The 12,605-nt window shown below is 35.0% G+C and overlaps 1 protein-coding gene across 4 annotated transcripts in view; it reads left to right on the top strand.

The window, feature by feature from the left end:
• Positions 1–12,605, top strand: part of WDR17 (WD repeat domain 17) — a 118,330-nt gene that overhangs the window by 73,546 nt on the left and 32,179 nt on the right. For all 4 annotated transcript variants that reach the window (XM_064371046.1, XM_064371045.1, XM_021670105.2 and 1 more), the window contains exons 10-13: positions 2,429–2,511; positions 4,485–4,571; positions 8,556–8,720; positions 11,214–11,416. In XM_064371046.1, coding sequence (XP_064227116.1) covers positions 2,429–2,511; positions 4,485–4,571; positions 8,556–8,720; positions 11,214–11,416 — 538 coding nt within the window. The remainder of the gene's footprint in view (positions 1–2,428; positions 2,512–4,484; positions 4,572–8,555; positions 8,721–11,213; positions 11,417–12,605) is intronic.

The raw sequence follows: 12,605 nt of genomic DNA, 5'->3' as shown, positions 1-12,605 counted from the left end.
GAAAATTGCTTATATGTTTTCGGTTTTAAAAACATTTACACAAAAGAATATTATCCCTTTTAAGATGCTCCTTAGTAGTCTTGCTCTACCACTATTTGCAGTAGTGTAGCAAATGCAGGGTTTTAGGAAAACTTTACAAACCACTGTAAGCAATTTTGCACTCAAAAAAGGAAACTTTGGCTGGGCGCAGTGGCTCACGCTTATAATCCCAGCTCTTTGGGAGGCCTAGGCGAGCGGATCACAAGGTCAGAAGTTTGAGACCAGACTGGCCAACATAGTGAAGCCCTGTCTCCAATAAAAGTACAAAAATTAGCCAGGCGTGGTGGCGCACGCCCATAGTCCCAGCTACTAGGGAGGCTGAGGCAGCAGAATTGCTTGAACCTGGGAGGCAGAGGTTGTGGTGAGCAAAAAGATCACGCCACTGCACTTCAGCCTGGGCAACAGAGTGAGACTCCATCTAAAAAAAAGAAAAAAAAAGGAACCTTGACAAGGAATTATAAAAGTTACTTCCTTCTCTTTCTCTATATACAACATGATATCCTTTCAGTTTAGCAATGCCCCAACCTGCCTTCTTCTCTTCCATCACCAAAACAACAATTTATCCCATAATAAATGGTGGATTATAAGAAGTGATAAGCCTAAAAATGAAACATATGGCCTAGATTCAAAAATTGTATATCTTTACTTATTAGAGCTGTTGATTTCCTCTTATGACATCTTGACAGCTTGGAATCTCACATATCTGCCCACTAGCACTTAAACACTTCCAGAGAAACCCAGCATTTTATTATCAAGGACATGTCTTATGTTTCTTTATGTCTTTCCCAACATTTACTAGCATAGTTAAGACCACTATCAGAATTGCTGAAATCCCTTGTCATAATTAAGGGAAAAATTAACAATGCAAGCCTTAAACAAAAATTCTTTTTGTTCCACAAAAAGAATTACATGATAGTAGAGAGCCATAAATGCAATTTTCATGGGGATAAATGAAGCTGACAGAAAGCCTCTATCCCATAAACTGAATGAAGGGACTAATCCCATTTTTAAATCTGCCTGCATAAACCTACCCTCTTTGATCTCCAAACAGGTAAAACCAGCAAACTGGAAATTTAAGAAATTGAAACTGTATTTACACAGTAACTTTAAGATGTAAGATAAAAAGTCACTGTAGTCTCCCCTTAATGGAAGCCACGATTTAAGTACTATATAAAGTAGAAATGTTTTTACTTAAAATTTAGAAATGTGTTGATTACAATTTTTATTCACCTATCACAAAGTTGATGAATGACTCTCATGTGTAATAGATTCCTTGCAGTTTTAAAAATAATTATAACTCCAGCTACAACTATATACCCTGGCCCTTTCTCACTCCTAGAAAGCAGAAGATGAAGCAAATGTAAAGTGATTTATTGTAGGGATAACGTTAACTCTATTCTGATTTTTTAATAAAAATAAAACTTTGAAACTTAGAGAAACAACCAATAATACCTGCTTGCAACATTTCTTATACTGTGGTTGAAGTAGCACTGTGTTTGGAAGCAGATAGATAACTGTTTTCATCACCATACTTGTATTAACGGGAGAAGGCTTTGAGCAGTACCGAGACTAGCTCGGCCGTCTAGACCCCCACCCAGGCGGCGCTGAGGGAATTAAGAAGCAGACACCCAGATAGAACAGCGAAGTGGGACTATCCAGGGGCCAACAGCCTTCTGAGCTGAGAGCCTCAGGGGCCAACAGCATTCCAGGCCCAGAGCCTGCAACAGACTCTGACCCACGTAGTTATTCTCTCTGAACAGTTGATTATTATTAACAGGTGTTCTGTATTTTCTCCTAGACCAAAGATAAACTAGGCAGACAGCTGGTGCCTGCTTACCACTGATCAAGGACAAACTAGGAAGTATTCTCCACGAGGGAGCCACAGGGGCAGGGTCACATATCCCATGCTTAAAGAATTGTTTTTAACTGGTGTATGATATACATATACTATTTTGCTACTTTAGAACATCTTGAGCAGTTTTCTGCTTGGTGCTGGGGGAGGGGGTTGCTGGCTCGGTTTTCCTTGCCACTGTTCTTAGCAAACAGTATAATTTATCATACACTCAGCATTTCTCAGAAAAGCAGAATTTAATTCTACAGATAACTTAAGGATATTTTGACTCTTTACCTGGTATTCAACAGAAAGAAATGGAGCCACCTGATTTACGTCTTAAAACAATGGATTAATATCTTAAAATACTTTTAAATCATGACAGCTTTAGACATTCTGAAAGTATATATTCAGGTTTCTGCTATTAACAGTAATGTCTCTGTTAGTATCATTGAAAGCACATTCCTAATAGAAAAGTAATAATTAGAAGAAGTAAATTAATAAGAGAAAAAAGGGGTGAATTATTTCTTATTGATAGGTATTTTACATTTTTTGAAGCATGGAACAAATGGAATATTCTGCATTGCCTGGAGTCATAAAGATTCTAAAAGAATAGCAACCTGCAGCAATGATGGTTTCTGGTAAGTCCTATGTATGATATGTGATATGAAATTACACTGTTTATAAAGCACACATTTGATCATTCCAATTGTGTATCAGTGAGATTGCATTTGTACAGCTCTACCAACTATCAGAAGCATTGTTTTTAAGCCCATATAGGCACATACTATATTGCTGTGGTGTATCATTAATGAATAACAAGGCAAGTGTATTTAAATTTTTTTTAATGAGCCATTCGTTGCTTTCTAAATGAAATTGCTACTTGAATTATTATGAAAAAACTCTTTTCTTTGCCTTAAAGAAACTTTAAGGACTTTTTACAAAGTCTTAATAATTATCATCACATTGTTTCGGGAGTAGTATTTCAGTTTTACAGGTGACTTAACAGATATAAAGTGCTGTAGAAACTTGTTTACAGTTTTGTAGATGCTATTATTTGTAAAGGGTTAAAAAGCCTTTGCGAAGAGACATGTGGGAAATGCCTTTTGTTAGGAAATAACTTCACTGACCCTATATTTTAGAAGTATGTGCTTTTTTAATTCTATTAAGTCCCAGAAATAAGTACGTTTCCAAGTAAAAATATGTAAGGAAAAAATGCCTTGGTTTAAAAAACTTCAGATGCTCCACCGGTGTAGCTATGGGTATGGTCATCTTTGATAGGTAAATAGGTGGTATAGACACTGACAGTTCTTGAGAATACAGAAGTTGTTAGGTTTTGCTAAACCCACTCCAGTCTTGTCATCCTCACTTTTTAATTTCAGTAGAAAAGACAGTAGTTATGGAAAGCAAAGCTCCTTACCAAAAAGTTAAAATTTTCAGAAACAACAATATTAGTGATTTTTTTCCTTGAAAGGAACTATGTGCTAATTGATAGATACCAAAATACAAAAGTGCCTAAGAGTTTTTTTTGATTGATACAAAATTAGTTTTGCCATGTATTTCAGGGCATTATTTATTTGACAAAATACCACATCCAGTGACTAAATATCTGTAAGCACAAGTCACCACCTCTCCCCATTAACCTCAAAAGTTTTGGTGGGCCTAATAACATTTAGGACAGTCTTTTCCAAACACTTCTAAAACTTCATAATATGTTAATTAGTACACACTTTTTTTAAATGGAATCAATAGCTTTTGCATTGTGGTAATAATAGAGTATGGTAATAGAGCTTTTATTTTTGCAGTTGAATTATATAGAATCCTTTTCTGATGGCAGGACGTGGGGGATCATCTCTGAATTTTAGTTATATTACTGCGAATATACAATGAAAAGTTATGACTTAATGTCTTAGCCTTGGTGTAATGGCACATAATACCAACTTTATAAATAGTTGTTTTAAACACTATAAATTTTGAATTACCTCATTTTGAATTTAAAATCTAATGTATATGTTATATCACTATGATTTAAAATGTATTGGATTATATTTTCCTCAACTAAAATTTCTGTAAGAAAATAGGTTTTTTTGTTGTTTTTCTATTGCTCAGGCTGGAGTGAAGTGGGGCAATCCCAGCTCACTGCAACCTCCACCTCCTGGGTTAAGTGATTCTCCTGCCTCAGCCTCCTGAGTAGCTGGGACCACACGTGTGCACCACTATGCCTGGCTACTTTTTTTGTATTTTTTGGAAGAGATGAGGTTTCACCATGTTGGCCAAGCTGGTCTTGAACTCCTGACCTCAAGTGATCACCTTCTCTGGCTTCCCAAAGTGCTGGAATTATAGGCATGAGCCACTGTGCCCGGCCAAGAAAATAGTGTTTAAATCAAAATTTACCACCTTCTATTAATTATAGGTTACCATAATTATATTATGTGATGCAAATATACTTGTAATTGATAATATTTCTACAATACTTTCAAATGTTCCTTGTGCTTTATAGGCAAGATCTGTATCCTGGAATATTTCTACTTAAAATTTATAATTCTGACTTTGTTTCCTTGAATAATGCATTTAGAATGTTGTTATTCTATTAACATATTATAACTAATTCTAGTATTATTCGAACAATTGATGGTAAAGTGCTACACAAATATAAGCATCCAGCTGCCGTGTTTGGTTGTGACTGGAGCCAAAACAATAAGTAAGTATTTTATTCTGAAATAAATAATAACTACATTTTGGAAATTTTAAATGACCATAAAGTTTACTGCTATTTCCATAGGTGATATTTATCACTCTATTTATACAATACCTTTTTGTCTAGCAATTGAGAAATAGCCTTGTAATTGCTCATTTATTTTAGTTATTTTTATTCCATGAAGTTTTTACATGATTTACAAATATTAATTTCCTATTCTCAAAAAAACTTTCTAATAAGAAAAATACATAATGCTAACTAATGAATAATGGAAATGAGTCCATCACATGTAAGGCTTCTATCACAGAAATGCGGCCCTACCTTTCATCTCACTTAGAAATCTGTGCTGTGGTAGTGTTCCACGATGACTTTGCATTGTCCGCCATCTGATGCCAAAGCCTCTGGCGCTGGGTAATTTCCCAGGATATGGAACTTAAATGCCTGGTTTTGAAAGGTGCATCTTGTTTAACAGCCAAGTGCTTATTGTGTAAAAATCAGCTTATATTTAAAATTAAGTCCAAGTCAAATCTCCACTAAAATTACACCTTTTACTCATTGCATTTCCTGGAATATTGTGTTTCAAGCCTCTTTTAATGGCATATAAAATATATATAAAAATTCAAACTTAATTTAAGAGATTGTCAAAAACAATGTGAATTATGTTACTTTATAATAAATGTGGGAAATATAGATTAAGGTACTGAAACCTAATTATACTTGTGTTCTAGTCAAATCACATGTTTTACAAAATAATGGACCCATATTTCCTCCAGTTAGTGTAGAAGAATGTGTAACACACTGTTTTTTATTTTTGTATTTGAGACAGAGTTTCGCTCTTGTTGCCCAGGCTGGAGTGCAATGACACAATCTCAGCTCACCATAGCTTCCACCTCCCGGGTTCAAGCCATTCTCCTGCCTCAGCCTCCCGAGTAGCTGGGATTACAGGCATGCACCACCATGCCTGGCTAATTTTGTACTTTTAGTGGAGACGGGGTTTCTCCATCTTGGTCAGGCTGGTCTCAAACTCCAGACCTCGGGTAATCTGCCTGCCTCGGCCTCCCAAAGTACAGGGATTACAAGTGTGAGCCACCGCACTGGCCTTACACACTGTTAAGGTTATATGCAAAATAAGCTCACTATCAGCTCATCCCCAGTATTTCCTATCTCAGTGGCCAATATTGCTAACAAGGAAAACTGCTAAAGTCAGAATCCTTAGCATTTTCTTTTATACCTTTTTATGTCTCAGTTTTCATTTTCAATCAGCCACTAAGTCCTGTCATTTTCTCCATCTAAATATTCTTCTTGGCTGAGTGTGGTGGCTCACACCTCTATTTCCAGCACTTGGGAGGCTGAGGCTAGAGGGTCACTTGAGCTCAGGAGTTCAACACCAGCCTGGGCAACATAGTGAGACTTCATCTCTTAAAAAAAAAAAAGAAAAAATTAGTCAGACTAGTGGGGCACACTTGTAGTCACAACTCCTCGGGAGGCTGAGGTGGGAGGATGGCTTGAGCCCAGGAGGTTGAGGCTGCAGTAAGCCATGGTTGTGCCACTGCACTGCAGCCTGGGTGATAAAGCCAGACCCTGTTTCAAATTTAAAAAAAGAAAAAGAAAAAAATTATAAATACTCTTTTTTTCCTAACCATCGACCTCCCACTAAACCTGCAGAAACTTTCTAAGTCACTTCTACAGTTTATACCCTTTATTATCACCTCCTCTCTCCCTACTCCACCTCTCCATGTTGCAGTAAGAATGAACATTTAAAACACAAGAATAGAGCATAGCATTCTACTGCTTAAATCTTTCAATACTATCCCATTAACTGCAGGATAAAATGGAGACTCTTAGCAAGCACTACAAGAAAGTCCCTGAATAACCTTTTTCCTATTTATTAATCTCATTCCCAGCCTTGCCTTCTTTCCCTTGCTCCTTGCATCCAACACATTGGCTTTCAGTTTACTGAACTAGCCATCTGATTTGCATCCCAAGGCTTTCACTTGTGCTGGTCCCCTTTACCCAGGATTCTACTTCCCACCTTACACCACATACCCCTACCTAGGTGGGACATAAATAACTGCTACCCATCTTTTGGCTTTCAGCTCAAAAAACACAGAAAAGTATTCCTTGACCCCCATATGAAGTGAGTCTCCCATATAATATGCCTTTGGAGCACTTAATATAATAAAATTAAATTTTATTTGTTGCCTGGTTGCATTTTGGCTGTTTCATCATCTGAAATGTAAGCCTTCTGAGATCACCAGCTCTTCTCTGTGTTAAGCAGCATATTCTTAGCAAAACACTGAGTTGCTCACCCTCACTGTGCCTTGAAAGAAGTAGATGTTCAATAAATATTTGTTAAATATGCCAGTGAATAGACTAATAGAACAGTTTCACATTCCTATTTCTGTTTTATAGAGGTAATAAATAAAATTTAGCTATTCGTATAATATGTTTAGTTAGTTAAGAAAGCTTTCTTTTCAAATGATACTGGAAGTCCTTTATATTTAACTATTATGCTTCCTAGCAAGCATACCTAATAAACTTCATTTTTAATTTTCAAAAGCTTTTAAAATGTTTTAATTCTGTATTCATATTCCACTTATCAACTCAGTAGGTAAGTGAACCTTGAACATTCCAAAGTTTATTTCTAGGGTATCTGACTATAATTTATGTATCTGTATGTGCATATTTTAATCATTATGATATCATTCTAAGACTATGTATTTGCATATGCATATATATAAAAATATACACATGTATACATGTAAATATATATATATATATATGCAAAATATATTTTCCCCAATGTAGAAACTATCTTGTTTATCAGTGGGCCTTGAGAAGACGTAATCTGCACATTTACAGATTAGCATGCCAGTTTGCAAACTGGTGTATTTCTACATGTGGGCTTAAATAAATATAAACATTATAACCCAGGTGACAAAATCAACAGTTTGAAGTTTTGAAAAGGTTTTGATGACAGTTGGAATGCAGAGTATGTAACTGCCTTTCTTTATGTTTAGCATGTGGAGACTGTTTATATGATGGTTAGAGGAAGTGTTCCTCAAGTAGACTATTCTGGCAGGCCTGTGATTTCCACAGATTTGCCTAGTACTCATAATTTCTTTCCTAGCAGTATTCCAAGTTTGACCACGAAGGTACAAGTAGCTGCTTAGCTTATTCTCACTATTGTGAGAACAATGAGCAAAGAACATGAAAAGATCTTATTCTATTTCCGGGGGATCCATAGTTTTGTCGAATAGTTGAAGCATCTTAAAGAAGGGAAGCCATCAAAAAGGAATGGAAAACTGGACTGTGACTTACTGTCCAAAGAGGCCACCCTGATCTCCAGGGAGCTTTTCCAGAAAACTTCTAGTAAGAATATTGTTGTTTCTACCCATGCCACCCTGGTCTCCAGGGAGCTTTTCCAGAAAACTTCTAATAAGAATATTATTGTTCCTACCCATGCCACCCTGGTCTCCAGGGAGCTTTTCCAGAAAACTTCTAGTAAGAATATTGTTGTTTCTACCCATGCCACAAAAAAAAATCTAACAAATGGGCTAGGGCATATAATAATAATTTGCCCACCAGCAAGTAAGCAAATGTCATCACTCACCATTTGAGATGCTTCTTAAGACCTAAGTATTGCAAAATGTAAAATTTAAGAAAAATTTGGAAAATTATGAGTCGGACATATTGAAAAAGAACTTATAGAAATAGAAATACTGTTACCTCTGACCTAAAATAAATAAAATAAAAATTCAACCAATTAAAAGAAAACACAGAAAGAAACTCTTTTCCTACTGGCGCAGTTTCTGTAAATGAGCAGTAGTGTGATTATACATGATTTTTTCACATATGTAAGTTTTTAGTCTAACTTTACTAAGGAAGCAAAAATTCTACTTTTAGAAATGAAAAATATTATATACCTTTAATTATTAGTAATATATATCATATTTATTCTATGTCAATGTTCCATTTATATTTCAGAGACATGATAGCCACTGGCTGTGAAGACACAAATGTTCGTGTTTATTATGTAGCCACCAGCTCAGATCAACCATTGAAAGTATTTAGTGGGCATACAGCAAAAGTGTTTCACGTTAAATGGTCTCCTCTGAGAGAGGGAATTCTTTGCAGTGGTTCTGATGATGGGTATGTATTTTTGGATTCTAATTTTTTAGTCCTTAAAATCATAAGCTTATATTTGCCTAGAAATGTACATATTTATAGGATCAAATTATGTGTTTAAATATATATATATATATATAGAGAGAGAGAGAGAGTATATTATATACTATATATAATATAGTGCTGTGATCTTGGCTTACTGCAACCTCCACCTCCCAGGTTCAAGTGATTTTCCTGCCTCAGCCTTCCAAGTAGCTGGCATCACAGGCATGCACCACCATACCTGGCTAATTTTTGTATTGTTAGTAGAGACAGAGTTTTGCCATGTTGGCCAGGCTGGTCTCTAACTCCTGACCTCAGGTGATCTGCCCACCTTGGCTTCTCAAAGTGCTGGGATTATAGGCATGAGCTACCACACCTGGCATATATATGGAAATATTAGAAATATGTAGTCAACAAGTACCTAATTGCATTTAACCCAAACTAAATTAAATTATATCATGCTTATAATATCATTATATACATAATTTTTGTTTCCTTATTTATTTTGTATATTTCTAGCTTATTAACAAGAAAATTAACAAAAACAAAAATTTTAAAAAGATCTTTCAGGGAATATAATAAATCTGAAGCAAATAAATATAATAGAACAGTTTGTTTTTAATACTATTCTTATGTTAATATGGAAAACAGCTTTACTGTGTTTTCATCAAGAATAGAGTAAAAGCTGATCATAAATTTTAGGATGAAGAAGAGATATCTTAGAAATAAGAATGTTTTAACATTTTTCTGGCTCTGTGAGAGTTTCTGAAATTTGTCTTTTTCTATATTCAAACAAGATAGATTTATATACTATAGTTTAATTACTATTTGAAGATGGAATAAATTTAGGCAAGACAAATCTTACTTTATGCAAGTAAAAGTCATAGTACATGGAACCACAGATTTAGTACTGAATGATTAAGCATTTTCATTGAATTTTTGGCATAAATCCAAATTTAATGAGAAGTAATTATGAGATTTTTGCAGGGTATGACTTGAAATAAGTCAGAATGGTAGGAAAATCCGTTATACTACTGTACTCATGGCAGAACTCTCAGATGCTGTGCTTCAGTCTGGAAAGCCTCAGACACTACTTATTTGCAGTGGGTCACATAAAAGCCTTTCTTAGGTTTGACCGAAAAACATGCCTTGAGACTTCAAAGCCTAACTACCGAACATTTCGTAAAAGAAAAGACCACTGTTCTAGTGGCCTCTACAGTAACATTAAATTATTTGATACAAAGAAGAAATGAAACTTTTTTTTGTTTTTTGTTCTTTTGAGACAGTCTTGCTCTGTCGCCAGGCTGGAGTGCAGTGGTGTGATCACAGCTCACTGCAACCTCTGCCTCCTGGGTTCAAGCGATTCTCCTGTCTCAGCCTCCCGAGTAGCTGGGACTACAGGCACGCGCCCCCAAGCCCAGCTAATTTTGTGCTTTTAGTAGAGACAGGGTTTCACCATGTTGGCCAAGATGGTCTCTGTATCTTGACCTCATGATCCACTGACCTCAGCCTCTCAAAGTGCTGGGATTACAAGCGTGAGCCATCACTCCCGGCTGAAATGAAACTTTTTATATAAAGCAGAAAGGTATATGCCATAAGATATAAGAATATATAATTTATCTCCTATATAGCGCAAAATAGTAATACTTTTGAAGTACTACTATTTTGTTGTCAGTTTGACATGTATCTGTGACTAAACAAATATTGTGAATCATCTAAGCAAAATTAGCATTTGGAGGTCTTAAATTGTGAGTTCAAATTTTAGTTTCAGTAACATTTGTACAATCAATAGATACAAGTAATTTCATGAATCCAGTTATATTTAAATTTTTAACTTGATCTGAGATTTATTCTACACTGACTGAGCAACTTATATCACTGACAAAAACAAGGAATGATTTGCTGTATTGATTAAAGATAAATATGAAGTGACATTTCAAATAATACCCATTATCATACATGTTATGCTTTTATAATTTACAAATAATCTTAATATCTTAAATTATTGTATTTGTATTATTAGTCATATTTTTTCCTCTTTGGTTATATCTGTTTTTGATATTTCATTTTAACAAAGCAATCTTATTCACATAAAAACTGTGAAATAATATATTTACTACCAGGAAGAAATGAAGAGTAAAAGTCAAGAAAGGAAATATATTTAAATAAGCTAGCACTAGCCTAGTTAAATATTCATTTCCATCTACTATAAAGAAAAATACGTGAGGGGATGAATTTGTTCATTTGCTCGATTTAATTATTCCTCATTGTAAGCATGTATCAAAATATCACAGTTTACTCATAAATATATACAATTATTATTTTTTCAATTAAAATGAAGAGAACCTTATATCTTGAGACATAAAATGTTTCTAGATATGCTAATAAATAATTATTGTGCTCTATTAAGTATATGTTAGTACTCTAGATACATTATGACTTGAATGTTATCACATCCATAATATTCTGTTTCAGTACTGTTCGAATCTGGGATTATACTCAAGATGCTTGCATAAGTATTCTTAGCGGACACACTGCACCTGTGAGGGGATTAATGTGGAATACTGAGATTCCATATCTGCTAGTATCTGGCAGCTGGGACTATACTATAAAAGTATGGGACACGCGAGAAGGAACTTGTTTGGATACTGTGTATGATCACGGTGCAGATGTATATGGTAAAGTGTCTCTTATTCTTTTGTGTTTTTGTTATATTGACATACTAATGATGCTTATAATTTCTGAGGAATACAGTATTTTTGAAGAAATTATACAGTGTTTCATTTAACAATAACATTTTTCTCATTAGAAAATATACATGTTAATTATTATAATACCAGAATACACAGAAGAGAGAGTCAAGAAAAATTATCAGAAGATGACAATTGTTAGCACTGTGGTGTCTTTTCCCTCCTGTCTGCAGGTGTGTCTGTGTTTCTGTGTACACACAAACACACACGATGCACACATATTCCAATGGGCATATATATATGTATGGCTTAGGTTTTTTTCCCTTCCTTTAACATCATTCCAGAGGTAAGCTGTAGAACAGGAAATCAGTAATAAGGTAGATACCACTTATTTAACCATTCTTCTATTCTTAGATGTTTAGTACAATATATTTTTTAATATAACCCCAAGTTTCTAAATGTAATTGACGTGAGTATGGAAAATCAGATTACTTACCATTTGCACATTATTTCACTCTCATTCTTGTTGGTATTTATTCTCATTCTTAAACCTTGATGGGAGTAAATGGGTGGATTAAGAAAGCAAAAATGATTTCTTAGAGAAAGTAACCTCAATCTAGATCAGAATCAGATCCATATGCTTGACCACAATGGCCTTTTAGCCAAGGCAATGTGGGACCTAGTGTGGGAGAGAAACATATTTGTTGATATTTGCATTGAAAGGTCCCCAACTCTTCATCTTTTACTAGAATGTCATCTGCCCATCCATTAAGTCATAGATACTATGTATACTGTCTGTTTTGTAGCATACTTGTTGCTGCTTAACCACACAAAATATAATTTTAACATTTTCACCATGACCATTTGCTTTCTAGTAATTTTTTCTTTTTTCTCTTTCTCTCTCTCTCTCTTTATTTACTTTCTTTCTCTCTTTCTTTCTTTTCTTTCTTTTTTTGTTTCTTTCTTTCTTTCTGACAGAGTCTCACTCTGGCTCTGTTGCTCAGGGTTGTGTACAGTGGCGCAAACACGGCTCACTTCAGCCTCTCCTCCCAGGCTCAAGAGATCCTTCCACCTCAGCCTTCCAAGTAGCTGGGATTACAAGCACACACTACCATACCCAGCTAATTTCTTTATTTTTGCTAGAGATTGTATTTTGTCATGCTACCCAGGCTGGTCT

This window comes from Aotus nancymaae, unplaced genomic scaffold (genome assembly GCF_030222135.1).
Source record: "Aotus nancymaae isolate 86718 unplaced genomic scaffold, 86718_ANA_hifiasm-v0.15.2.pri h1tg000115l, whole genome shotgun sequence".
Classification (NCBI taxonomy): Eukaryota; Metazoa; Chordata; class Mammalia; order Primates; family Aotidae; genus Aotus; species Aotus nancymaae.
This window is presented reverse-complemented; position numbering and strand designations above follow the sequence as displayed.